Raw genomic sequence first — 24,731 nt, 5'->3', positions numbered from 1 at the left:
GATGACACTGCAGCCGGCGTGCCGTCCTGGTTGTGTTCGCCGCCGGCGCTGTTTCCGTTTTCCGGCGACAGGTGGCGCTAGTAGGTGGAGGCTCTCTGATTCGCGCTGCGTAGGTTATCGATGCTAAAAGCGTTGCTCGTTTGTCGCGCTCGATATCGGGGTATATAGAAAAGTATGCACAGGCATAAATACACCGGGATTCTGCAGTAACGAGACTGATTATCTAAATGAATGTGCAACTGATTTCTCGACGGTGTTTTTGTAATAGCTCTGATAGCTAGCATACGTTGAAGCTAGTATATCAATCGTATTTTCTAGTTGCGCCCGCCAATGTTAGCTAATTAAAGCAAAAATAAATAAATTGTAGCAGGAATTTCGGGGAAATAGCCTAAGGACAGCTAGCCAAAATGCCATTCCGAGCTTCGGTCGTCAACCCAGTGATCTCGCGCTGTGCGCTTGCGGTGCGGTTGCCGCCGCTGCTCATCTTCCTCTTTGCAAAATAAACGTCCTCAAAGCACCTTGAACCATTGCACCTCTAGCTTACACATGTACTCGGTTACAAACTTTAAAGGCTATGAAGAACTTACTATCAAAGCCTGTTTTAAAGCCCACCAATGAGATGTAGCGGTATATTGTTCGTACTGAAGGCAAGGCGAGAATTCCACTCTCCATCAAGAATCTGTATCCTTCCTACAGGTGACCTAATATGGAGGAGAAGGCAGAGCAAAATCCATTCATCTGAGTATCTTCTACCGTTTTTTGAGCGAGCTTTGCCTGCAGCTACACACTCTTTCAACACCGGCTTTTGCGCTTCAGGAAGGTTTGCTTCTCTGGATAGGCGTTCGAGTGTTTCATTACTGATTTCTAGTAGTTTTGATTTGCAGTTAGCCAATCCTTCTTCAAGATTATGTTTTTGTTTTTGAAGCCGCACTTTTGACTTGTAGCAGGCAATACTGGCGCGCCGCAACATTTCAATGCGTGTTTTTTTCGATGGACTGGCCAGAATGCGAATGTGTTTCAGTTGAGAATTCTTTTTCTTTCGTGCAGCATGAATACGAAGTACATCTATTAACTTAGCACATGCATTGCAACTTGTACTCTCTGTAACTAGTAGGCAACTGTTGTGCCGCCAGGTTCCACATTTGTCAATATATGCGCACTCGGGGCGTATATTATTGTACATTTCACCCCTGGGACCACCTGCACACACATGCATTTCATGAAAGACCCGCACTTCACACTCTATAGCAGCTAGGGAATTCATGGGCAAACCAGAACTTATGGTCTGTACGTTAACAATACACGACCATAAACAAAACATTTCACTGACAAGGAGTCATTATGTGATGTGGTTACTTCTACTACTTTTCTATGAAAAGGCGCCTGGTTACTTTCGGCAATTCTAGCTCACTGAAAACAACAGATTTAACTCCGAATCTGTCAGAAACTTGGACTGCCCAGGCTTCACTTGGGAGTTTAAGGCTGGATGCACAGCGCATTACAGAGCGGAAATTGTCATTTGCTGTCCTCCGTCCTGGAGGAACAGGGACTCGGTGGGTCGCTGCTCTTGCGTTGGTCCATGACTTCTCTCTTGCTGCGTAGTTTTTTCAGACGAGGAAGAAACTTGTTGCTGAATGAAAAGATATGATAACATCAGGAATGTTTCTGCCGTTCCAACTAAGCCAAAGTTTCGTTTACGTCACCTATATTATGTCATTACTTCTCTTAAACAAGTCGGTGTTATATGTTTCTTGCTATTTTATTATTTCTTATTAATCTAAAATTTTCCTGTTACCAACCTCTTCTTTAACGCCTGAACGGCGCTGAAATTAAATAAATAAATGTTCACTTTCTGGATGCCACCTAATAGTGAGCAAAGCTTATGCGATTGCTAGCATACTGTGCTATTAGATGTCCAATGAGATGCTGGCTAATTAATTATAATCAAATAAATATACTGAAGGGAAGAATCGTATCGTATTTACGATAATTCCCGCTCAGTAGTTATTGTAGAACAATATCATGATTTGTTGCGCATAGTGAGCTTAGATGAGGCGGCTGGAGGAATGCCACCTGAATTTAAAACAGGAAATTACCTTTTCAGCTGTATGACTAGGTGCGTCGGCAGTGCATGTGCCACTCAATGTGTCAGTATCGCATTGAAAAGTATCCTCTTCTTCACGTGGAGGGGGCGCGACGCTGTTGAAATCCAAGCGTGGCCTCTTACAAGGCGCGTCTGTTGATTCGGCATCAGAATGTTTTGAACTCGTTGTGTCAACCAGCAATAAACTTGGTGTATTTTCAACGGCCAAGTGTAGCTCTTCAGAAGCATTCGACGCTTCTGGCTGTCCTTGCTTCTTAGGCTTGTGAGAAGTCGGCGGCAGAGCCTGCCGTTTCCGCGGAGGTTTTCTCGTTTTTTGCTGCACAGTCAAGTATCCTGGGCAGTTCGGGAAAGTGCTAGGCACAGCGTCGGGTGAGAGCACCGTTTTTTTTTTTTTTGTGCGTGTAGAAGGACGTTCTCCTTGTATTCCGCGTGACATGTTGCAGAGATCACTTCATTCCCGAAGTGCTTTGCGCACACGTGGTCGGTAGGCTGCAAAACTCTATCTGCTCTCGGAATCGCCCGTCTGCACTTTTCTAAACGTTCGGGTTCGCGCGGAGCCTTGAAAAGCGACACACGCACCGTACCAGTCCGATACCCCGACTTGCAATTCGGTACAAAGCACTTCTTGCCCATTTTGAAGCGCAACAAGGCTGAGCGCAACTAATTGCACTCGGCGTCACATGCCGCGGCGTGGTATACGTTGAGTGAATCCCAGCAGAATACCAATCAGCCGAACAATGCACTCACTGGACTCACAGGTACAACCAAATACTTTTCGAGAACCCGGAGAAGCCTTCACACACACACACACACACACACACACACACACACACACACACACACACACACACACACACACACACACACACACACACACACACACACACACACACACACACACACACACACACACACACACACACACACACACACACACACACACACACACACACACACACACACACACACACACACACACACACACACACACACACGCACGCACGCACGCACGCACACGCACGCACGCACGCACACGCACACGCACACGCACATGCACACGCACACGCACACACATGCACACGCACACACACACGCGCGCGCGACACCCCGCGCGTGGCGTGAAAATTTCCGAACTAACGCGAGCGGGCAGCGCGGGCCCCTGGGCTCCTAAAGCCCCTCCAAGGAAAGTAGCGCCAACCATTCATCTCCTCCTCCGTTCCACTCTCCCACTCGGCGAGGCCGCGCGCTGCCTCGACGGTGGCGCCGACTATGACGGACCTGCCGTAGCAGACGACGGCTGGCGCGCTACGAAGGAAAAACGCGGAAAGCAATGATCGAGCCGCGCGGAATTTTTGAAGCGAGATTTTATTCGTCTAACCTGAACTGGCAATACTGGGCATAGATTCCGAAAAAAAAAAACTATTCCCCTATTAGCACAAGTGACGCTTTCTTTAAAGTGCTAAGCCAACTGTCAGAGGGAAAATTGTGACGAAAGGAAAATTGGACATGTGGACAGCAGTGCACTGCATTTAAAATAATACTTTATTTATTTGTATAACTAAAATGTGTCACATAACATCATACAACACAAAAGGAATGCATGAAGGAATACAAGGCTAGAAACAACTTTAAGGCAAAGCAATAAGAGGGCTCTACAACCAAACAGTTCTCAAATAGCTTTAATAAATATTCTTATCAGTCTCACACACAAAGAAAGTTCACAGTACAGGTATACGTCATCCACGGAACTGTCAGGCTTCCACAAGCAATGAAACCCGAACCAAAAGGAAGTATTGTTAAGTGTATTGCAACAAATACATTAATGTTATATCTTGGCAATGTTATGCAAACGTGGTAAACACAAGCAAGTGCACGTGGTATTGGAGATCACTTTTTTCCATTATACATGTTCGAACCCGATCATGGCGGCTGCGTTTCGATGGAGGCGAAATGCAAATGTGTTCATGTGCTGTTCAGTTTAATTTCCTTAAAAACCTCCTGCGGGGTGTATCACTGTATGATGCCAGAGCACATGTTAAAGATCACCAGTGGCCAAATTAATTCAGAGCCCACCACTAAAGCATATTTTTCTTTCTCCTTTCACTTTCTACCTTCGCTTACAGCCCGCAATTCAGGTGTACACAAAGATATGTGACAGATGCTGAAACTTTTTTTTCCTATAAAGAAATTTACATTTTTACATTTACAAAAACAAAGTACCATTTGCATGACAATGTGAACAGGAATGTTCATTTGCATGACAATGTGGACAATGTGAACAGGAACAGGAAGAAATGTGAACAGGAAATGTTATACGAGACGTTTAGTAAAAAACCATAAGTCTTTTGAAAACCATACTTACAGCCATCAGAAGATGTGGTATTTAGAGGATCTTCAGGAGGAATTGGGCTGCTGATAAAAACTTCATCTGCACAAAATATCAGTCAATGTTAGGGAGTGTAATCCAATATTGTTCTGTGCACTTCACCAAACACCACTTACTGTCCAGTTGCTCAGCCGCTTCAATTAGCATGTCCAAGCCGGACGCTTCTAAACTGACTTCCGTCCCTGTACAGAGCACAACGTGAGGGCATATGACCACAAGGATAGAAAAAAGTGTTATTAACTCGCCATCGAGGCTAATGCCAACCTCACCTTCCCACGAGCAACCAGGCAGGTTGCTGCCATGCGTATCAACTGTGAAATAAAAGAGCAAGTGTGGTTAGGCGTTTGGCGGAAAGGACAAGTCTTCTGTGAAAATACACTCACAGCCTTCAGAGGCAGAGGGGGTGTCATTTACAGGCGCTTCCGGAGAAATAGGTGTGTAGACGGCCGCCTCATCTGCACAAAACATATGAGTAAAGTTGAGGGGTTCAGTGTAGTGAATGTATTGTACATATGGCGACAAGACGCTTACATTCCATTTCCTCAGCTTCTTCATCTAACTAAAGCCCGTCTAACAATTTCATATCTGACACTGGTACATTGATATCCATGACATTCGTCCCTGCACAGAGCATGCCGTGATGAGTAAGAGCATATAAAGCCCCTCTATCCTTCACACACTGGGCAAGGGCACATTCACACTGTAAATTTGCAGACGTCGCGTGACCAATTTCGGCTGATTAGTCACAAGCGTGACAAATCGACTTAAACTTGTCGTGTGACCTACGTGACGTAACATGACTCGCTGATGTGAGGCTCCCTTTATGACACCCAGGAATTAAAGTTGCGCTTCAACTAGTTACATAGAAACGCGTGAACTCACCTTGCGCAGAGCTGTTGCAGTCATTTGTTGCAACTATAAAATACAAGGTAAACAAAGATACTGAGAGGTACAATCGGGTAAAAGCATTATAGTTCAGTATACTTCACAAGGAGCAGTCACAGCGATTACTGGATGCAAGGCCTAATGGTTCATGACAAGTGTTGTCAGACAAAAGAGTGTCAGCTGTGCAAGAAGCAAGTTGATATTTGAGATGCGAATGAACCATGACATATAACATAAGCAGCACTTACGTTTTGAACACCCATTATCTTCGAGGTGCGTGGCACTAAGCTTCTGCAGCGTTGTATGAATTCCTGCACCTAGTATCGCACATGTAAGAAAGTAATGTTTGACATAATGCAAAAACATAATTTGCCTGTGATGCATAAAAAAAAAATAACATACGGTGGGCTGGTGGCTTCCTTAATTTTGTTGGCTTCCTATGTACAAACAGGCTCGGTACTGCATCTGGCTTCAGCTTTTTAATGCCGCTGTTTTTCAGGATTAGAGGTTCAAATTGGTCTGCAGTGAAATGGTCCTAAGAAAGCAGAAAACAATACGATTGAATACTGCACCGAGAAAAGACTATAACTGCTGTGCGTGCGCTTCCATAGGCAATCCGCTAGCACACCATAATAAAACGCTACATTTACTGTGGCAATTAGGCTATCACAGTGAGGGAAGGACTTCACCCCAAATTCAAGGCAACATATTGCGCAATACGGCTCCCGTTTGCTTAATTGGTCCCATTCTAAAGTAATACTCTTTCTAAGAAAAACAACAAAATGAAAGGAATCATGTAGAAGCTTTAGATTAAAGCAACGCTATCAATTTCCAGGGGCCTATGGTACTTTACAGCCTTTGTCTGCTAACACACACAAAATTTGCAAGTAGCTGCTTGTCATCCCTTCAATTCAAGGTCGCGTCTGGCAGTAGCCAAGATGGAAGCAGAATGCAAGATACCAGTGTACTGTGGGATTGAAATGCCCGTGAAGCACCCCATTTGCCCTAAATTAAGTTACCCGCTGCTATACATTACGACCTTCCTCATAGCAAAGTTACTTCGGTAGGTTAAAAAATTAATACCGCAAACTAAATGAATACGTGCGAGCGTACGCGGAAGGAAGCTAGCCGGTTGTATTCAAGGCCCTGCAAAAGTGTCGAGATGTGCTAATTTCTAGCGGAGTTGAAATCATGGCCTGGATAAATTCGTTTTTATGCACAGCTCGTGTTAAAAAAAAGGCCAGCTTACACACGCTTAAACCGCGCACAACTGACACAAATGCACTTTCCTAAAAAGACAGAAGTCGGCAAGGTTAAAAAAAGGCAATGAACCGTAGCACTTCACAAAGCCGTGCGTTTTTTGCAACTTCTTTGAAGTCAGCCCGCCCGATCCTGTTCATCCAAACTCTTCTTCTTTTCGCGTTGCGCGGGCCAGATGGCAAACAAAAAAGCCTTTTGCCTTCGCCTTGTCGGTTCCGGCAACCGAAGGCACAGCAACACGGCATCACGATGAAGCTTGCGCGTGCGGATAAAGCCCCACGTGCAGCTAAAGCGCCCACGTGCAGCTAAAGCCCCTCTATCGTGCAGCTGCTTCGCCGTGCTGGTCCGAAAATGGCAGCCGGCGCGCGCCGGGAAGAAAAAATACACAAAAGCGCAACACGCGATTCCACGTGACACGCATCGGCGAATGGGTGAGCGGAGGAGGCTGGGGAGACAGAGGTGGCGAGGAGGAAATTTTGAGGGGGAGCGCGGAGGCGGCAAGATCTAATAATGGCGGTACTTTGGAAGGATAGAGGGGCTTTATGGGCTCCCATACTACAGCGCCATCTGTACCCTTGCGGCGAAAACTACCGCTGATTCAAGGTCATCTGCGAACACAATCTGCCCGCGCCTTCTCTCTACGTGGAGCGGCGAGTGTCAGCACCTAAATTATTCTTACACCGTGGGAAGGGCAATAGAGGCTTTACAAAAGCTAGCGCCATTTAGTGAAAGAAACAGAAACTGTTCGCGGCGGCCATGCTTTGCTCAGTCCGCCCGCGCCTCCCATTGAGTACGCTGTCAACGTGCGCCTTCGTAGAACCCGTGCATGCACCGAAAGGTGCATTGGAATGCTCACAAGCGATTGTTTCATTTTTTAACATCACAGCAGTCGCTGTTAGCTCCAAGCTCTATTCGGAATGATGCCAGCATGTTGTTGCGTGCCCTTCTGCAGGCAGCGCACCGTCGTAGAGACGCGCACGGAATCAAGGTATACACGTGTATGCGACCGTTCGTTTGCAGTCCTAATCGGCTTTACAAGGGTCACTTGCATCATGTAAAGCATTGCTGCACGTCCCTCTGACTGGGAGCTAGCTCACAGAATGTGCTATCACCTAAAACAGCAAGGTTGTTTTGCGCGCTATGGAGCCTTGTGAACTTGAAGGATAAGCTTATGCTGCGATGGAAGACACGGGAGAAGGAGCAATCCATGTATAATGAACGCTATTGTGCAAATACGTTCTTTGAAACATTTTGTACGTAGGTGGCATTTACCGTTGTGCATTGGATTTAAGACACGGGCATGATTACCGAAAATACTTTTCACAGTCGTACGAAATGGTAGTGCTTGGTGCAGAGAGCAATACGGTTGTCTAGTGCGCCCGAGGTGCGTGTTTCACGCTGCAAAAGAAAGCGGCTGCCAAACCCGCGGCGTCTAGAAAAGCAGGAAAAGAGGACATCCCACTAGTGTGTTGTAACATGCTCACGTGCAGCCCGTTTCGACCGGTCCACGTCCAGAGCGCGCAGCTCAGGTTTTATACCTGCCAGCGCGGCTGATAAAATAACGAAGCGTGCGCTTCACTTTTGTGTTTTTTCGAGTCACCCGATGGTTCACTAATTCAGAGCTACCTGAAATTCACTGGAATTTTTAAATATGTCGATTTCTTGTTTATTCCCTTTGTCAGAAAGTAAACATTTGAAGCGTAATCTCATATGAAAGCGCTGACATTGGAAGCTTCGAGGAACTCGGAGGAGGAGGAACTCGGCTGAAACGAAAAGAAATTTGAAAAGTCAACTCACATCACAGCGAAGTGTTCGTGCTTTGTGCAACTTGCTGTGTTCATAAAATCAGATTTATATTATGTCATATCGTTATAGAAAAATTAGGGGGTCACTTAAGCTCCGCCGTTAAAGGTATAACGCGATAGTGTCTCTCTCTCATACACACACACGCACGATGTTTACTTTCTTCACGTGTTATATTTTAGCTCTTTTATTTATTTATTTATTTTTTTAACCAATTACTGCAAGCCCTAACTGGCCCTAGCAGGAGGGGCGAAAATAATACAATGCAGTGAAATATGAATTCATCAAAAGTAACATACTACACACAAGTGTAGTATGTTATATTTCTGTTAAGTATGTTATGTTATATTTCTATCATTTCTTTATTTATTTATTTTTTGACGTTTTATATTTTTATACACCAATACGCATGCGTCAGCAACAATCGGCTTTTGAACACATTCTCCAATTATTTCAATTAATCAATTACACATTCTAAATTTTCTTCCTTAGCATCACCAAGCACTGGTTTTTTATTCTGATACCTTTAAACCCTTACTTTCCAATTTTTTCTTTTTCTTTCGTTTCTTTATTTCATCAATTGATCAATTAATTACAAAGATTTAGCTCGTCATTGCCTATCGCACACCAATCAATATTCAATCACTGGAAGCACAAATTACCATGGCACTTCTTTTTTTTTTTTTACGCAGCCCCCGATTATTTCCGAGACTAATGCCAACTACTGCGTCGACGGCATGGGAAGGAAAGTGCTAAGCGCCAGTCCAACTTACGTCAAATTACGCGATGCTTTTATCATAAAATAAAATGCATCCTCGCTCATTTCACCAACCAAGTATCTTCCAGTGGGATGAGCGACGGTGATTGCGCAAACCAAGCAAACAAACTCGCGATGATCTCTCATAGGCGTTTAAGTAAACAGCAGAGGCGCACAGACAGAAAAAAATCCATGTTACAGAACTCTAGATACTGTACCTGGATAGGGATGACGCTGCGGATTGCTGAGGGGCGCATGCACGACTCGTAGAGCAATTTGTAACTGCACTCGGCAGCGCGGCTGGTGGGCCCCGCCAGGTCTCGGCTGTCAAAATACGCTTCTAGGCGTCGCTAACAGAAACCGCCAGGGACCGAAGAGAGGTCCAAGCACAGCACACTAGGTTAAAACGTGAAAAGCGCGAACAGAACGGCGAGCGCTGACGGACGGACACGAAGCGAACGGATGGAGCGAGCAAAATATGGCGGCCAGCGCGGGATCAGCGTGCCGCTCACGGTTGCCAGACGTACTTTTGTATACCCTCTATTGCTCTTCCCAGCTCGGAACCAACTTTCTGCTCACCGGCTCCTCCTGACTTATCTGGAGGAGTCTGGCCTCAGCTCTGTTCTGTAGGCCTGCATGGGCCTATAGTGCTTCGTGCGGAAATGGCGGCGACATATGCGGCGTCATCAACCTTCCCCTCCCCAACCTTCCCCTAATTCCAACTTCCCCTTCCCCCTGGTCACCAAGAGTGATGCCACAAAGATGGCCAACATAAGACGTGACCAATATCCCCTCCCCAAAAATAAACCATAGTCACCACCACCACCACCACCAGCTCACTTTACCTACTCCTACTGCGGGGACAAAAGGAGTGAGCGGGGGAACGGTGGGAGAGGACGAGCAGCGGCACTCTTCCGCCTTCATAGAATCGCATTTCCGGCGCCGACGTGCTTGGGTCTGCGTGCGTCGGCGGCACGGATGGTCGAGGCACTGAAAAGCTTTTTTTTTTCTTTCCGCTGAAGCGCTGCTCGGACGGTCGAGTAAGCTGCGCGGGTGGGGTGCGGCCGACCGTGAAAATTCATCTTAACCGATTAGCGATTGCAAACCGATTGCAAACCATCTTAACCGATTAGCGATTTTTTTTGCATTGACTCTATGGGGAACCAAACAAACGACCTCCACTGTTCATCTTAACCGAGGGTTCATCTTAAGCGAGTTCGTCTTAACGGGAGTCTACTGTATGGTCTTAAGTATACATCTTTAACATTGCCAAAATGTTATATAACAGGACATTAAGATCACTGAAATAGTATTTGACAAACAAACATCTAACATCACTGTATTGTGTCAGTTATAAGTAATAAGTAACACTAAGCACTTATTAAACACTTCTGAAATATACACACGTTGCATGAATGTTCCCTGTAATGTTGGGTTATGTGAACCAAGCCTTTTTGTAACGTCTCACAAGTAATGAGGCCATTCACGCCTTATAGATAACATTAGTGGGCAACATTTCATGCAGTTTAGATCATCATCATCATCATCAGCCTGATTATACCCACTGCAGGGCGAAGGCCTCTCCCATATTTCTCCACTTAACCCGGTTCTGAGCTAGCTGCATCCACTTGACCCCTGCGAACTTCTTAATCTCATCCGCCCACCTAACTTTCTGTCGCCCCCTGCTACGCTTTCCTTCCCTTGGAATCCAGTTTGTTACCCTTAGCGACCATCGGTTATCCTCTCTTCGCACTACATGTCCTGCCCATGTCCATTTCTTCTTCTTAATTTCCACTAGAATGTCGGTAACTTGAGTTATTTCTCTGACCCACTCTACACGCTTTCCATCTCTTAATGTTGCCCCTACCATTTTTCGTTCCATAGCCCTCTGGGTTGTCCTCAACTTAAGTAGAACTCTCTTGGTTAGCCTCCACGTTTTAGCCCCATAGGTGAGTACAGGCAAGATGCAACTTTTGTATACTTTCCTCTTGAGCGATACCGGTAAGCTGCTAGTCATAATCTGCGAGTGCTTGCCAAATGCGCTCCATCCCAATCTTATTCTTCTTGTTATTTCCTTTTCATGGTCCGGATCAGTGGTTACTACCTGTCCTAAGTAGACATACTCGCCTACTACTTCCACTATTTCGCTACCTAATGTAAACTGCTGTTCCTTCCCGAGGCTGTTGAACATTACCTTAGTCTTCTGCATATTGATTTTCAAGCCCACCTTTCTACGTTTTCTGTCTAGGTCATCAATCATCAATCAGTTTAGATAAACTGGCTCAACATCTTATTCTACTTGGGGAGCATGTTAATAAAACATTATTTTTCTGTGAGTTCAGCAATAGTCTGATTTTCTATAGGCACCACCTTTTTGAAAATATTTAGCTCCTCACATTATAAAAAATGTTTGAAGAAGCAAACAATATTTGCTATACCTAAAGTTCGCACATAGATTATTGCAGCCTTTACGAAAAAATGGCTTTAGGAGAGTTTAAATTCATCTTGCTGGATGAATTCACAAAGCTGTTATATGGTTGGCAGCTTATTTATGGTAAGAATTTGCGAAAAGGTTATGAACAAGACCCATCTCTGCCGTGGCTGTGCTCACATGCACCAAACATTCCTGCACTGTATCGAATTAGCCAAGCAAATAACAACTCCAGGAATTGATTTTTTTCATGAATGTGCAATCTGATATTTGAGAGATAATGATAAGTGTGTTCTATACTTTTCTAGAATAGTTCAATTTCAATGCAAGTCTGTGAGCTCTACAGAAAAGTATATGCACAGGTGATGTTTATAAAAGTCTGCTGACTCTTCAAGTAAATATGCATGTTAAGCATTAGGAAATTTTAAAGCACGTTAAGTCTAGATTGACATAAAGGCAGATGGGGGAGGGGTGGAGTGTAGAGGGCCTTGAGTTTATTTTAAAAGGACCCTCATCACTGTTGGCCCATTCCTTACATTGTGCATGCAAGAAGTGCTGTGCCCAATATCCTATAGGAAACAGTATATCGATGGCTTCAGCAAAGGTGAACCAGACTTTAAAATCCCAAGCATCCTTGGCCGACTATCGAAGTGTGGCCGACGTTCGGAAAATGGTCGGTAGGCGAGTAAATCGGCTGGTGAACCATGGCAAGTGGTCGGCCCGGAGGTGGCCACCAGCCAATTCTGCAAGTAATTCACAGCGGGCTTCGACCCGACTTCGCGGGCTCACTATGTGCCGGGCATGGCGCCACGTTAATGGCAAGAGTGCGGCAATGCGTCAGCCCGACCGTTGAGGCAGTTCACTGAAAAAAAAGTTATGAAGAGTGCGACTGTATTTTTTTAATTTGCCTGTCATCATCATCATCATCAGCCTGATTATACCCACTGCAGGGCGAAGGCTTCTCCCATATTTCTCCACTTAACCCGGTTCTGTGCTAGCTGCATCCACTTGACCCCTGCGAACTTCTTAATCTCATCCGCCCACCTAACTTTCTGTCGCCCCCTGCTACGCTTTCCTTCCCTTGGAATCCAGTTTGTTACCCTTAGCGACCATCGGTTATCCTCTCTTCGCACTACATGTCCTGCCCATGTCCATTTCTTCGTCTTAATTTCTACTAGAATGTCGGTAACTTGAGTTATTTCTCTGACCCACTCTGCACGCTTTCTATCTCTTAATGTTACCCCTACCATTTTTCGTTCCATAGCCCTCTGGGTTGTCCTCAACTTAAGTAGAACTCTCTTGGTTAGCCTCCAAGTTTCAGCCCCATAGGTGAGTACAGGCAAGATGCAACTGTTGTATACTTTCCTCTTGAGCGATACCGGTAAGCTGCTAGTCATAATCTACGAGTGCTTGCCAAATGCGCTCCATCCCAATCGTATTCTTCTTGTTGCCTGTGTCTTGGCTTTAATATTTTGTGACGTTATGTAAGTTGCGCTTAGTGTGGAGCAAAATGATACATGCTATTTATTGTAAATGTTTTGTGACAATGCTATTGGTACTGCGTACGAAGTGTGGGAATAGGGGAACGATCCTATATCGGTGGCAGTATTTTCAATCAATCAATCGATTGCGGCTGTTTCACAAGGCACTCCTCTGCTGTGGGATTGGAATGCATGTTAGACTACCCTAGGTATTCAACGACATCGAAGCCAGTCGCTACATCAACAATCATAGCCGATGTCGCTTTCTTAATTGCGCTAAACCTATATGCTTACTTTTTTTTTTTTTTGCTTTTTTTGCGGTCCATAGCTCGAACTGTGAGCAAATTGAACTTTAAAAGAATGCTCAACGTTTCAGAAACATGTCTTTTCATAGCCTAATTGCTACACTAAACATTACACAATACACCTAGATTAATATAATTCACAGGTAGCCTATTATAATTCCTTTTTGTATTAGTGGTACTGCTGTCTCCCGCGCAAAAGCGTCGTTCCTGACAACTGGAATAAAAAGTAGCTTCATAGGGTCTTAACTATCAGTGTTTATTTCAGGAATAAATACGTCTTTACAGTCGCATGATAAAGTCGACTCCATTTCTTTCAGGTCAGTTTTATATATCCGGCACCTGTTTTGCAAGAAACCCGAATATTTTGCTCCACTTAAGGTTGAGTCACTGCTCAATAATTACAGTGATAAAGAAATCTTCATCCTCTCAAAATTCCTTGCAAAAACATGACAGCGCGCTCATAAGCAGTGTTTTTACAATGTCTTCGCAGCGACTGATTCGCGAAGCTAATTGTTTTAAAGTTATTGGAAATTAATTGCCGATAGTTTTAAAATTTGGCAAGTGTGTAAAACTTCTCTCAAACAGTGAAATTCATTGGCGTTGCATCCAAATCATTACACTACTAATTTACCATTTATCAAGACTACACACATCAGAAATCATTATATTTTCCTCGGTTTCAGGAAACCTGATCATTGGCATAGTGCTACACTATCAGATTCTCTGGCATTGGCCGCAAGAAGCATTCGTCTCATTCTGAGCTTGGTAAACTCAATCCACTCAGCGCTCCACACGTGAACAGTACCTGTCCTGTGCGGCGACATTTTCTGTACAGTGTCGGCATAATCTCATTTTTTGGGAAATACTTGTGCCTGGTTGTCCAAGTGTTGGTGTGCCCTCAGTCTATGGCAAGCCGCCGGGAAGTGCGCTGTAAGTGATACATTTAACCAGCTTAATCCTTTAGTCAAGTATACGGTATAATGAACCAGGCTGTGTCTCGATACATTCTAAAGAACTGCAGGTAAGAGGACGGAATTTTCATCTGCGTAGGCTTAATTGACACTAAATTTGCCTTCCTGACACTCGTATAAGACATGCAGACACTGTTGAAAAGGCAATACGAAGAACAAAGCTGTCATAGGCAAGTGGTACACAACAAAAATATCAGGCCCACGTGCGCGGTACAATGCAAAAAGCGTGCAAAACGACGCCAGTAAAATCAAAAAGCTAGACCCGTTTGTTGCGTGCCTTGTTTTCCTTAAACCCACGCTTCTTTTACGCACGCGCGCAACATTGGCCCAGTCCACAGATTTTTTTTTTTCTGCAATATGGAGCATTCTAAACGGTAAATCACTAAATGCAGAAGGCACGATTTCTTCGCCAACAAACGAGCCATAAACTTGGAAGCAGACCTACGTACGCCGCGTGCTTTTCTGCGAGCGCCGGAGCGACGGTGGCGCCACCTCAAGGTCGATCTCGTGACGATTCATGGAATCTCACTGCTTTTTTGGCCCTCCGTTTTTCTCAAAGCAACGCGAAGCGTTTCAAGCTTCTCCAGTTGCATCCAGCAAAGCATTTGAACTGCCTTTTTGCCCTCGTTGAAGCACTAGAAGTTAAGGCTTTTACTGCTTCGAAAACTTCAAGGAAGGGGGTATATATTATGGTACAATACGTGGCGCAACAAAACAGGGAACTCGTCAGATATGTAACTTACTCTGAACATCTGCTTCAGGCCAAGACATTTTTCTCCGTTGTGGCAAAAGCCGGCTCTGGCCTTGCCATTCACCTCCTGCACTGTTTAGCACAACGACGAGAAAAAAAACCTGGCTACGCTCAACAATGACAAACGGCAGGCTGGATGGCCTTTTTATGATGAGTGTACACAAAGAAAGTGCGATGAAGAACAAGACTGACTTCATCTCCCGGGTCATCACGCAAGTTTACCAGAAAAACCCGGGGGTTTCACTTGACGTCATCCGCAAGGGGCGCTGGCGGCTACTGGCCAGTAGAGTCACTTGATAATTTTCAGAATACCGCGAAGGTACCATCGTGTGCTGGGCGCGGCCATGAAGCTTCCAACTGCTCGAGGCGGGCCTCTATCGCGGCTACATTGAAGTCAAATGCAGAGAACATTTTGAAAGCAGCATGGAAATTTGTCTGTGCACTGCCTTGAAGAGCACCACAGCTTCTTTAGAAACAGCAGAATTTGCGAACCGTGAACGGTAAGCTTGTATGAAAGGCTGAGTGGCGGTCTACATACGGATAATTCCAGCCCTGCCAAAGAGCTCTATCGATTGATTCGACATGGCTATTCTGTTGTGATTTTAGTGGTATTGTGATCACTCACACTTTCTTGCCTTCTTCGATTACCACCGTAAAGGATAACCTTGAATGATTCTCTATAGCGATGCAGATGCCAACTAACTGTATGTCGTCGCATATTTGCACGCGCACACTTTGACGCGCCCACTCGCGCTTTCTTGTTAAAAATCTTTATTGACGCAATCAAAATCATTATCATTAACTCATCGTAAGCACTGTTACTCGTTTCCAGTCAGTTGAGGTCATCAAGTTGCTGTTTGACGTATTGTTCATGTCGTCATGATGAGTCATGTCTAGTCATTGTAATCATTTCACTCATTGTTAAGTTTTACTTGTTTCCAGTCAGTTGTGGCCATTCAACTTGTTTGACATACTGGTCCTTTCGTAGTCATGATAAGTCATATTGCCTAATCATTGAAGTCGTTACTATTCATAGCTGAGCATTTTTATTCATTTCCAATCAGTTGCGGTCATTTCAAGTCGTTTTACATATTGGTCATTTCATAGTCATGATGAGTCAATCGTAATCATTGTAGTTGTTACCACTCATAGTTAAGCATTTTTAGTAATTTCCAATCAGTTACAGCCATACAAGTCATCATTTGTCATATTGGATGCTTCGTAGTCATTAGCAGTCATGATGAGTCATGCCTATCATTTTGTTCGTTTCCAATCATTTCAAGTCGTAATTTGACATATTCGTTGTTTCCTAGTCATGATGAGTCATACCTACTCATTGTAGTCATTAACACTCATAGCGAAGCATTTTACTCGTTTCCAATTAGCTGTCGTCATTAGAAATCATCGTATGACATATTGGTCATTGTGTAATCATTACCAGTCATATTGAGTCATGCATAGCCATTGTAGTCAATCATTACCACTCATCGCTAAGCATTTTACTCACTTCCAATCAGTTGAGGTCATTATACAAGTCGTAGATTGACACTGGTATTTACAAGTCATTATTAATCATCATTAGTCATTAGCATTAGCCATTAACTCTATAGCTATCGATGTCTATATACAACGTTTATTCATTACCTATAACCGTCAATCGTTCTCATTCTTGATCTCCCTCCTCAAACATATCCGCTAATTTCCAGCGACACTTAGCGCACAGATGCGACGCACAAATCACATGCACAGGAGGAGGAGGAGAAAAGGAGGGCGGAAGGCAGGGACGTTAACCAAAAAAATTCTGGTTGGCTACCCTGCACTGAGAAAAGGGAATAGGGGATTAAAGGCGGAGGGTAGAAGAGGAGGGGAGAAAGTCACAATCTGTCAATCAAGCTAGTTTTAAAAAGCGAGAGAGAGAGAAAACATTTATTGCTCTAAAAAGTTTCTGGTTTTAGCGGAGGGCCGATGTCTTCATATCTTCGGCCTCTTCACAAGGTCGGCGCCCCTATTCCAGGGCACCGCTGAGTCTTGCTGCTTCGCAGGCGTGTCGCACCAGTGCCCTTTGGGCCGTGAGCTCGCTGCTGGTCAGCAGACCCTCCTATTGTTCCGCACTCGGGTTATTTAGTTTGTGGAAGGCTCTGTTTCGTTCGCATTCCCATGTGATGTGGTATAGTGTGGGGGTTGCCCCGCACCACGGACATGTGTTCCTGTATTGTGTAGGGAAGAACTGCCTTGTAGGCTTTGAGCGCAGATGACTTTTGTGGCCATGATCACGAGATCTTCCCTTTCATTAATGGGTGAGCGTCCAGACGATCCAATGCAGTATACGCAGCGTATATCTTTTTGTTGCAGAAACAGGGCGCCCGCAAAGGAGGTGCTCAATCGTTTCGTCAATGCCACATTGTTCACAAGCAGGGTTTTCAGCCATCCCGATCAGGAAGGCATATTTTTTGCGGAAGCAACGCCAAGCCATAAGCGGCAGAGTAACGTGGTTTCACGACGTGTTGTGTGGGGGGGGGGGGGGGGAAGACGCAATCGCAGTCCGTGGTCCAATGCCTTGAGGCGACGTTTGGAGAACTCTCCGGTGTTCCACGCTGAATGTGTCAGCTCCACAACCAAACCATAGAGCTTTTCTCTATGGTCAGTGCAGCCCGCTCGCTGCGTCGGCTCTCGTTCACGGAATTTGGACTGTAAGTCCGTCGCTGTGGGCAGAACGGGTAGCGTGCCCGCCTGGTTATGCCACAGTGTCCTGGCAATCACTGGTAGATGATATCGTGGCTTTTGAATATTGCGGCGTGGTGTTGCGGTGCGGATCTCTGCAATCAGTTGTTCATTTGAGCCGTGGCGTAGTGCCGCATGCATGCCTTGGAGCGCTGCTTTGGAGTCAGTGAAAACTGACCATTCTTGTGAGAGTTCCTGGCTGATGTATTCGACTGCAGTCCGTAGGGCAGCTAGATCCGCGCCAGTTGAAGAGGTGAGATGTGTAGTCTTTAGTTTTGTCAAGACCGTCCTTGCCGGTACTACCACTGACCCTGTGCAGCTGGCTGACCTAACGGAGTCGTCCGTGTACGCATGTATTCGGCGATTGTGCTTAGAGTGAAGGTGATCCAACGTCATTTGTTGCAAAGCAAACATTGGTACCTCAGCTTTCTTTTTTATGCCAGGAATTGAAAGGTGAACGTGAGGTTCATGTAGGCTTTATGTGTGTGCATGGTCTTGAAGCAGGGGTGAACTGCAAGATAAGATAAGTGCGGTGAACTTCCATGGTTTTGAAAAAGGCAGTACATGGTCTAGTTGCTGGGAGATTTGCCTAGAAACCCCAGAAAGGCTTTAGCTTTAAAGATTTTTGCAGACTCATGCAGGTTGCTGCAGCAGAAAGCGCGTAGTCCGACATTCTGCCGCTAAGTACTTCTTACAAGAAAAAACAAAAACCGAGGAACAAAACTAGGTGCAAAATACAGCAATTTCACCATACGCACTGCTGTGAAAGGCGTCCCCGCTGTGACTGTTTGGAAGATTGATGGCGAAAGCGGGCCGCGGCGCACCACGTGACCCATGCTGCAGCCCGCCATTGCCATGGTCGTCGTAGCAGACGCCCTAGTTGCCGCGTGGTAGCGCGACCGTGATACGAGGCGCGACTGTTTTGCACACGTCGGCTTAAGTATGCGGCTCAGTTGATACTCGCGTGATCTACGTGGAGCAGAGAAGCAGCGGTATTTTGAAATGGTTCGGCTGTGCGGCGACATCGACCCTTGCGAATACGCTGATTCCGACTCGGTGCGGGACTGCTGCCGCGAGTTGAATTCACCGACACAAAAGACTAGTTTGTGAACGGAACAAGTTTTGCGATGCAAGACCAGTTAAAAGCTTATAAATATATGGAAGCACACAATTTTCTGACGGGCGGGTCGGTGCAAGAACCATGCGTTAGGATGCTTGCCGATGGCCGACGAGTCATTCTCGGAAAGGTGAGTGATTTGCGGCGTGGCTGTTCATGTAGCTTGCCTATAAATATTGCCACTGTGATCTACTTTTAAGTGACGACCTACAGATTGATCGAACGGGATCGCTGAGTACTGGTTCACCGAAGATCGATTTCTTGTCGCGTTCATTTATATCATTATATCGCACGCGCAGAATGGAAAAGCGTTTTCGCTATGCCCTTCGCGCTGTGAACGCGGAGCTGGTAACAGCTTTGGGAATGTGAAAAAAAAAAAAAAAAAGCCGACCTGGGCAGCGTATTATTCTTTCAAGTGCATATGCTAACGTACTTCCCCTCCCCCTCCCCCTCCCCCCCCCCCTCCCCTCTCCCTCAAAAGGTTCGGCGGACGCCCTTGAACCCAACCATTACAGCTAGGTTCTGGCACATGAAACTGCACCGCAGCTATGGTGCAGTTAAGGTGCATGAGACAGAACAATTCGGATTCAGTAGTGACGACGCCATAGTGAACCGGAATTTTAGTTCACTATAAAGGCACAATTTTCCCATCCAATGTAAAGCAGCGCGAAAAACAATGAAGTACCGACTGGGGAATCCTCCAGTGATCTTTTTGACATAGTGCAATAAGTAATTTTGAATTTACGCGCGTGGTTTGATAGTTGCAATAACCTCTTCGAGAGGGCAGATCATAGACCAAGTAATGACCATAGATCATAGACCACCCCAGTAATGTAGAAACAAAAATTTAATAAATAGAAGGATGGTTTAGTTAACCAATCTAAATCAATAATAAAGATATAGGTAGAAAAATGATCATGGTAGCTACTGCTACCACCCCGTTTCAAAGGGGACGCTCCTATATTCCATCCACACATCCATTCCATCTATCCATCCATTCCATCCATCCTATCCATCGCGGGGATGCCACTTCTTGCAATTCGAACGAGCTTTTTAATATACCGTGCAAGAAAATAAGAAAGTTCATTAAAAAGAATACACAAAGATCTAACAGATCTATAACTGTCTTAGTAAAGATAAGAATATTTATGCAATTCAAACGCAATTGCGGAATGTCAGCGCGGCTCACTGTACTCAAATGCTAGCCGTAGGGTCGCACTATAAATAGAAGAACGCAAGGCACGTAGCTGTACTCGTGAAGTACATATACTGTTTGAACAGTTGGATAAGTTGACTTTGCGTTTCTGGGCAGACTGACACGCAGGTGTGTGAATCGTTCTAACACGCACAATTAAGCATGGACCGTTCAACATTTTTTTTTTTTTTTCATTTTTAGTAATTCGAGTTTGTTTGTCAGGGCATCGAGGATAGTGTCCGAGTTGAAAAGTGGGCCTCAAACCTATCCAAGATGCGGTGGTGCCTCGAGTGTTTTTTGGAGCCGTGTCGCAAATGGTCCTGATTTCAGCGAGATTCTTATGGACAGCAGCTAGAAGCTCCTTACGTGAAGCGATAGCAGTGACAAATGCTAATGTAGTGAACGCGATCACGTTCGAAACGACTGCTTTTTCGTCAAGCTGGTGAAACCGCCCCATATGTGTATGTATTACGAGTGAAAGTTCAATGCGCACTCCTTGCTTTCCAAACGCCGAAATGAATTTTGAGCTGTGCATCGTTCTTAATGCTTAAAACGATCCGAGCGTATCCAGTTACGTATTGATGACAGATTGTGTTTCCTGTGTGTGTGTTGTGCGAGAGTGCGACACGACATTTCTGTTTGCGTGCGTGAAACGATTCTACCTACACGGAGAAGCGTCGTCACCAGTCTGTGGGGCTGCTCCAGGCCCCATGGGGCGGGGATTGGTAGGCCATCGCCGCTTGCGGCGGGGGCTAGCATCCCACCGTATTTTTATCTGTTGTAGGTCATTGCACCCGCCACCGCTTCGGCTGGCTTCGGTGGTGGACAACGGCTTTTGCGACGCGCGTCTTTCTCTCTCTATTTTTTTGTCTTTCTTTTCTACTTTCTCTTCTGTTCGCACGAGGCAGAGGAGGTGGTTCAGCTACAGAGCCAGTAGCAGGCCCGTACATTTTCTTTTCCTTCTTCCTTAGTCGCAACAACAACACCAGTCTGTGGCTTGCGATGGTAGCTTGTCTGATGCGCTTTATTGGAATTAATTAATCGTGTTATGAGAGCTCTTATTACAACCGGTCGCCGACGGGTTTGTTATGTTCTTGGCCTCTGTATAGCCGTGGGAGCTGCACCAGTGCCTCCTGGATAACTTAAGGAGGCGCTGGTTGCACATATCACCGGGGGATTGTTGCGAATTTTTAGTGGGGAGGAAAAAAAAACGTTAAATTTATTTTCGGTTAAATGGAAGGATCACTGTAGAAACGGCGGATGAGGAAGCCAGAAAGGTCTGTAATATTAATAAAGCCAGTGAAACAGATTGAGTAGTTTTATGATACAGAATGAAAAAGTATGCCGACACATCTGAAATTAAATTTCATATTGATCTGTTAACCACAGTTTCTCAATTGTTGCCACGATTTAGTGCTGCGCAAAAAAAAAAAAAAAAAAAAAAATCAAATAATAACCTTTACATTCAGGTTTTATTAAATAGAATGATCACCGTAGAAATGGCTTGGGAAGCCAGGAACGTCTGGTCTGTAAAGTTAATAAGGCTAGTGAAACAGACTGGGCAGCTTTATGATACAGAATGAAAAAAATATATATATTGAAACAAGCATACAAGGATGGAAATTTTTCTGCACTTTTTGGAGGGCAGGCCTCATATGATATTCGCACTAAAAGGAGAGAAAAACCAGAACTCGCATAGTGAGGCATAATAAAGTAAGAATCTCCAAACCCATACTCTCGACAGCAAACGATTCAGCATGCTATCACATGGCTCAGAACTGATAGTGTGAACTTTGAACACCATAAAAAAAACATTAGAGTGCAATTTCATGGCATAAAGAGCAGTGTTTAGTCTGGCATGCCTTCGGTTGCATAAACTGACACTTCATAAGAATGATGAATACTTATATTGATATTCGACACAGGCATCGGTGAGCAGAAGGTTAAGTAGGTCGAGATCGTTTCCATCTCCGAGATCGTTTCTGCGAATTTTATTAGGCGAGCGAAGCATCAACTAAATTTTTTGAGTGGGTCATATATGAGAATGTGCTTCCTGAAGCAGAAAGACTCTCTTGATCACAGAGAGCGGGCCTCACTGTCTCATGAGTGAACTATCGACAGCTTTCGATTGTAGAGTTGGGTGCGGTATCTCGCGTTGTGCGTGCGTGCGGGCGCATTGTGTTTCGGGAGGCGGAGGAAGAAGGGTGTGGAGACGAAGTAAGTAGGGTCATTGAAAATGGAGCCGTTGGCACCGAAAAACAATTCATTACCAGCCGGTCTTGTCGCCTGAGAAGGAGCTTCTCTTGGAGAAAAATCCGTTCTTTGAGCTTCTTCGAGGCCGTTGTGACAGGCATGTCGAAGCGACTACTTGAACCCCGCTTCGTACGTTTCGTGGAGCACTGGGGAAAACGTGGCAGTTCGACAGCGCAGCAGTTACACGAAACCAGCGTCCAGGACGGAGCGTGCTCGAAGCCTTTCTGTTGTCGGTCTAGTTTGTGTGTGTTTTAGACCTGACCAAAGAGGCGTTAACGGCCTCACGGAACACAATTGGTATAGTGCTTTTGGGTTGAACAGAAACATCTCTTCTAGCCGCCGTTTTTGTGCGCGTCTGTTTCCCGGTCAGTTCTCTGCTCAAGTTCAGGAGAATGTATTGCAACCGCACATTGAAAATTTTCCGTACTGCGTCCTCTCGCTGCGGCGCCCGTTCTCCACCCAGAATAAGTCGCCCGGTTTCCTTCCTTTGGGGCTTTTTGACCCTTAGCTTTGTGTGTACTTCCTCTCCATTCCTGCGCATTTTTTCCCGCACGGAAAAAGCGACACGCCCGCTTCGGTTCGTTTCAACCACACAGGACTCGGTTCAGGCATCTGGCCGTATCGCGCGTGGGCAGGTTCGCTAGTGGCACGCCCTTCTTTAGCTTGCGGTAACTTGCGTTCAGACTGCACCGATGGTTTCTTCAAGCCTCTGTCCATATTAACACGACAAATACATGGTCCCAATCTACGTGCACCCTTACCCTGTCCATTGTGTGTGTAGACTGTGAGTTCTCATACATATTAACGAGACTAAAGTAAAAAGAAAGGATTTTTTCTCCACAAATATTACCAGTAGGCCATATTAAAGACGGTCGTATTAAAGGGACACGAGAATATTACTTTCGAGTCTGTTTTATTCTTAGCGCAGATATATAGCTGCTTGTTTATTTTCTGATATTTCCACATGTATGTTTGATTTATTGATATTTGTTCCCCTCTTCAAGAAACAAATTAAATTGGAGAAGATTTTATGTGAACAATATTCAGGGCATTTTTTTTAAGGAACTCCACAAGAGTGCTGTATTGAGTGAGAGAGAGAGAGAGAAAACTTTTAATGAGCATATAATCAGTAAATATTCGCAGGAGCTGGGTGGTCGGTGCCCCTAGTCCAGGGCTCCGCTGGCAGCAGCTGACTTGCGGACTAGCTGGATAATCCAGGCTTGCTGGTCCAGGTTGTCGCTGGTCAGGGCCACCTCCCACTGCTCGTGTGTCGGGCATGGCACTATTAACGTTGGGTCAGGTTTGTCCTGGAATTCCCAAGAGATGTGAAAGAGTGTGGGGCTTGCACCGCACCAAGGACTGTAACTCGTGTATTTTGTTGGGCTTATCTTATTTAAAATTTGAAAATTAGGGAATGTGTTTGTTTGTATTTTTCTCCAGTCTATAGCGTCCGAGGAAGGAAGGTGTTTGTGTGGTGGTGAGAATATTCTTCTTTCTAACCGTAGGTGTTCCAGCCTGTCGCCGTAGGGTCCTAGGAGAGGGGTGAGGTAGGGATGGGGATCCGCCCGGTTTTTAAGAGCTCGGGCTACATCATTCGCTACCTCATTTCCTTCTAGGCCTTCGTGTCCAGGTGTCCATGTAATTGTGTGCGTCTGGGAGATGGAACGTAATATTGCACACGCTCTTTTGTGAGGCTTTCCGGCCAGGTAGTCCCTGCAGGCTGGTTGGGAGTCCGTCACTACGTGTGATGACTTATTTTGGTTGTCTTGTGTTTTTATGGTGATGGCTATTGCCAGTGATTCCGCTTCCGCAGGATCCTTGGCATAGATCGAAGCCTGAATAATTGGCCTCTTCTTGTGGTCAACTGCAGCTATTGTGAACTTGCCAGGTTCGCCGTAAGCCCCTATGTCCACGTAGACAACTTCCGCGTCTTTAGACAATTGTTTTTCCAATGATTTGACTCTGGCTTTCCTTCGACCCTTCTGTAACTCATGGTGCATGTGCCTGGGTATCGGGTTCACATAGATGTTGTTTCTTGTGGATGTCGGAATTTGTGATTTGATCTCAGAAGTTCTTAGTGCCTGCCATAGCCCTAGTTTTGACAGGATTTCCCTACCCGCCTGCGTTGTTGTTAGGCGTTGTTTCTGACTCTCTAGAACCGCCTCCTTGAGCTCCTCGAAGTTGTTGTGCACTCCGAGTGCCCAAAGACGTTCCGTTGATGTTGTTGGCGGGAGGTTTAGGGCCGTTTTATAGGCTCCTCTTATGATAGTGTCAATGGCCCTTTTATCAGTGAATCTAATTTCGTGATATG

The 24,731-nt window shown here is 45.3% G+C and overlaps 2 protein-coding genes across 2 annotated transcripts in view; one reads left to right on the top strand and one right to left on the bottom strand.

Annotated features, from left to right (window-relative positions):
- Positions 1-690: 690 nt before the first annotated feature.
- On the bottom strand, positions 691-9,452 carry LOC146202101 (uncharacterized). The gene is made up of 9 exons (XM_084600165.1): positions 9,414-9,452; positions 5,778-5,910; positions 5,624-5,692; positions 5,373-5,405; positions 4,874-4,945; positions 4,760-4,801; positions 4,607-4,672; positions 4,467-4,532; positions 691-701 (listed from the first exon to the last, which is right to left on the bottom strand). Exons 1-9 carry the CDS (start codon positions 9,450-9,452, stop codon positions 691-693), a joined length of 531 nt encoding a protein of 176 aa, XP_084456291.1.
- Positions 9,453-18,755: 9,303 nt separating this feature from the next.
- LOC146202100 (uncharacterized) overlaps positions 18,756-24,731 on the top strand; it is a 43,392-nt gene continuing 37,416 nt past the window's right edge. Inside the window, exon 1 of the mRNA XM_084583964.1 lies at positions 18,756-19,102. Within this exon, the coding sequence (XP_084440090.1) occupies positions 19,077-19,102 (26 nt within the window). The 5' untranslated portion in view covers positions 18,756-19,076. The remainder of the gene's footprint in view (positions 19,103-24,731) is intronic.

Source organism: Amblyomma maculatum, chromosome 1 (assembly GCF_055883805.1).
Source record: "Amblyomma maculatum isolate TAMU_Amacu chromosome 1, ASM5588380v1, whole genome shotgun sequence".
NCBI lineage: Eukaryota > Metazoa > Arthropoda > Arachnida > Ixodida > Ixodidae > Amblyomma > Amblyomma maculatum.
The sequence above is the reverse complement of the archived record's forward strand: the minus strand, read 5'-3'. Positions and strand labels throughout refer to the sequence as shown.

Bases quoted from the DNA above. Each gene is read 5' to 3' on its own strand.
- LOC146202101 (XM_084600165.1), bottom strand. From the start codon at position 9,452: ATGCGCCCCTCAGCAATCCGCAGCGTCATCCCTATCCAG. The intron at 5,406-5,623 runs GTAAGTGCTGCT...TGTATTTTATAG, and splicing joins AGATAATGGGTGTTCAAAAC to TTGCAACAAATGACTGCAAC. The intron at 4,946-5,372 runs GTGAGTTCACGC...TGTTTTGTGCAG, and splicing joins CTGCAACAGCTCTGCGCAAG to ATGAGGCGGCCGTCTACACA.